Source organism: Aplidium turbinatum, chromosome 6 (assembly GCF_918807975.1).
Source record: "Aplidium turbinatum chromosome 6, kaAplTurb1.1, whole genome shotgun sequence".
Classification (NCBI taxonomy): domain Eukaryota; kingdom Metazoa; phylum Chordata; class Ascidiacea; order Aplousobranchia; family Polyclinidae; genus Aplidium; species Aplidium turbinatum.
Window position 1 is genome coordinate 24,626,972 of NC_137477.1, and position 3,411 is coordinate 24,630,382.

Here is a 3,411-nt window from a genome sequence, read left to right on the forward strand (position 1 = left end):
AGCGCTATGCATCGGTGTACGCCTTCCGACGTACACCTGACCCACGCTGCAGCCGACTGCGCTGCAGCGCACTGCAAGGTCTGTTTCCGGTTGTCTACTCTACTTATGACTTAAATTTGGTACTACCCATTACTCGAAATCGATCACTGGGTAGAGGCAATTATCGTAAAGTTTCTTGCCCAGAGAAACAACAGCAAGTGCGGGTGGCTGGAGTCGAACATGCAGGCTCTCGACTGCGAGCCCAACGCGCTAACCACTCGGTCACTGCTGCCAGTGCCCAAGGCGTGTAACTATTGTTCCTGTCGACGGTGAAAATTCGACTCACACTGCTAGTGGATATGCCATGTCTGAGGAGTACAGCTCAACTATCCAGTGGAATCTTTCGGGTAGCTCAAATTTGGCCAATAGGCTACACAAATAATAATATTTATTTGCATCAGACAAAGCTGTCAATATACAAAACAAAGAAATAATACACAAACTGCAAATGCACAAATAACGAACAACAACAACGAAATAATACACAAACTGCAAATGCACAAAATCTCACTAAATAGGCTATCTAATGTTACAAGTTTACAGACAATGGTACGGTAGTGTTGCAAGTTAGAAGAACTGAAAGTATTCAGAACGATAAAAACAATCAGATGACATGGCAGCCATCAAAACTAGATATCAGCATACATAGAATTATTATAATGAAGACGATAATTTGATATACGATGGCGATCGGACCTCATCAGGGAGGCAACAATAGAGTTTGTTTGTTTGTTTATCTTTATCCTGCATTGCAGGAAAGCGGACTTCAGCGCTATGCATCGGTGTACGCCTTCCGACATACACTTGACCCACGCTGCAGCCGACGGCAATGTTTGTTTCCGGTTGTCTACTCTACTTATGACTTAAATTTGGTACTACCCATTATTCGAAATCGATCACTGGGTAGAGGCAATTATCGTAAAGTTTCTTGCCCAGAGAAACAATAGCAAGTGCGGGTGGCTGGAGTCGAACATGCAGGCTCTCGACTGCGAGCCCAACGCGCTAACCACTCGGATACTTCGCATCTTCCAACAAAAGAAAAAACATATTTCCGAAGTAATGCATCAAATGTTATAATGTTGCACAAGACTTGATGTTCACGTACGCTATAATGTTTAGGCAAATTGTGTATAATTCTAAATGCATTAGGCTATTGAAGGCAACACGCAGGCGATTAATGTTACGTTGATGATAATTTTCCACAGATGACATGCATACATTGGAGTACGGAATAGAACAATAGAACGAACGGAATAGAACGTTTTTAATATCACTGGAGCACTTGTAAAATTTTGATTTTAATTTGTTGGCAGAACAGATCATTTATTGAAACATGATCAAACCGTCGCAATCCTCAGGGCAGTCTTCTTGTACACAACTGAGATTGCAACAAGTTTCCCCACGACACTCTCCACATGCTGTACGCACTTTAAGCCATGTTTTCTGCAGCTGCAAGACATGGTACCACATTGATTTTTTGTTCCTTCTTTGCATTTGCATCGTACAACGTTCAATAGCCATTCTAGTGCCGGATCTAAATTAGCCTTTATTGGCATAACTGCACCTGCTGCGTCAGCTTTCCATCCCCATTGTGCGAGATCCAAGATTTCAGTGTCAAGATGCTTCCACTGACATACCTGAAGCAACAGTTTTATATCAACTTAGATAAATCAAGTCTTGCTGCCATAAAATTTTTGATTTGTAGTAGCCTACACCACATGTTTATGCTAGTCATATTGTAACGCAACTTGTTTTGCTATAACTTGCATCTTTTCCTTACCGCAGTTTAATAGCGCAATTTACTGTAATATTTTGAAGTTACCGACAATAAACAATTCTTGAAAAATATCTTCAAGTGGTATAATCTATAGAGCAAAGACGCTTTTATACTAAATGATTATGGGTATTGTGTTACAATACCATTAGGCTACGCACTATTATTTCACCTGCAAATGTAGCCTACTCTGAAGGAATGAAACGAATTGCAGCTTCGGTGGGTGGCAATCTTTCAGGATGAACAGTGGAAGCTGTTGCAACCATCTGCATGTACTTGACGTACCGTAGTTGGCCAAGTGAATCGGCAGGTTTTGCATTAAAGCTTGATGGATCAACAAAATATAGCATTACTATCGGTGAATCTCATTCAGACTGGTAGGCTACTCAGCAACATTTTCATTTCTTCTTATTTAATTAACTGTGCACCAATACAGTCCCAGTAACTAACCTTTTCAATAACAAATCTCTTCCAGCATCAGCTATTTGCTCACGTGTAGAATCTAATCTCCCAAATACATCAGCAGATTGTTGAAATTCTTCCTTCTTCAGGTAATTGAACATCTTTAGCTTTCCTAAGCAACAAGACAGATGACATAATTAATCATTGTCACCAAATAATGTGTGCATACACTCCATACATTGGCATTCCAAATAAAAGTATTACAATATTAGAATAATATTGAGTGGATTTGGTAATGACTGCCATCTGAATTCTTGCATATCTTTTAAAAGCTGATCAGAAAATGGTAAAAATGTACTTTCAGACAAGCATGGTAAGCAGTTCAGAAATATATAAAACACTGTAACAAACACTATAGATAAAACACTGAAAGCAAGATTAAAATGTACTGCTACCAAAGCTGATTAATTATATTGGTACCTTGTTGATATATTGCAGAAGTTGTATCACATCCACTCCAAGCATGAGCAAACAGCAAGTAATTTTTGACACACCTCATGCACCTTACAACTACTTTCGCTCTTTTCTTTTTCTTTTAGATATTGATAAAGATGACTGTCACCAATGTTTTGTGCATAGCTGATTAATGTCTTCAGTCCACCTCATTTCACTTCTTGTAGCTTTGATAAATTATGAGATTGGCATTTGATGCATAAACTTTCATTACAAAAAGCTTGATTCTGATTTTCCATTATTCAATTATCTCCATAACATCTGAAAACTAGTCTATCAATTCTAACTGTTTAATAAACTAAGCTATACAACTTAGAAATCATTACCGGTATTTCATAAAAATCTTTAAAGCTGTAAAGAGAGAAAACTAACATCAGACCTAGGAAAAAAATGGCCACACAGAACATTTGCTCTTTTAAACTTAATCTATATCTGAATATGTTATAGCCAGGGTTGCCAGATTGGCCTTTTTACGGCCAAATTTCAGAAATTTGGCCCTTTTGAAAAGTGTTTGGCCGGACAATTGTTGTTTGGCCGCTTGGCCTTTTTTTGGCCTTTTTTAGTTTCCCGATTGGCATTTGTTTGGCCTTTTTTTCGTTTGGATTTCATAGTTCTTTTGGTTATCCCTAGCAACAGTGAAAAGTTTTGGTGTAGCGTTTTACATCATGCCCATTTCAAAGACC

General features: G+C 38.5%; 1 protein-coding gene across 2 annotated transcripts; it reads right to left on the bottom strand.

Annotated features, from left to right (window-relative positions):
- Window positions 1–410: 410 nt before the first annotated feature.
- Window positions 411–2,913, bottom strand: LOC145772803 (uncharacterized). Of its 2 annotated transcripts, none has more exons than XM_082584683.1 (3): window positions 2,696–2,913; window positions 2,264–2,387; window positions 411–1,676 (listed from the first exon to the last, which is right to left on the bottom strand). In XM_082584683.1, exons 1-3 carry the CDS (start codon window positions 2,772–2,774, stop codon window positions 1,586–1,588), a joined length of 294 nt encoding a protein of 97 aa, XP_082440809.1. In that variant the 5' UTR covers window positions 2,775–2,913; the 3' UTR covers window positions 411–1,585. The 2 variants fall into 2 exon arrangements, with proteins under 2 accessions (XP_082440809.1, XP_082440808.1); XM_082584682.1 differs by having other exon boundaries at window positions 411–2,137.
- Window positions 2,914–3,411: the final 498 nt, after the last annotated feature.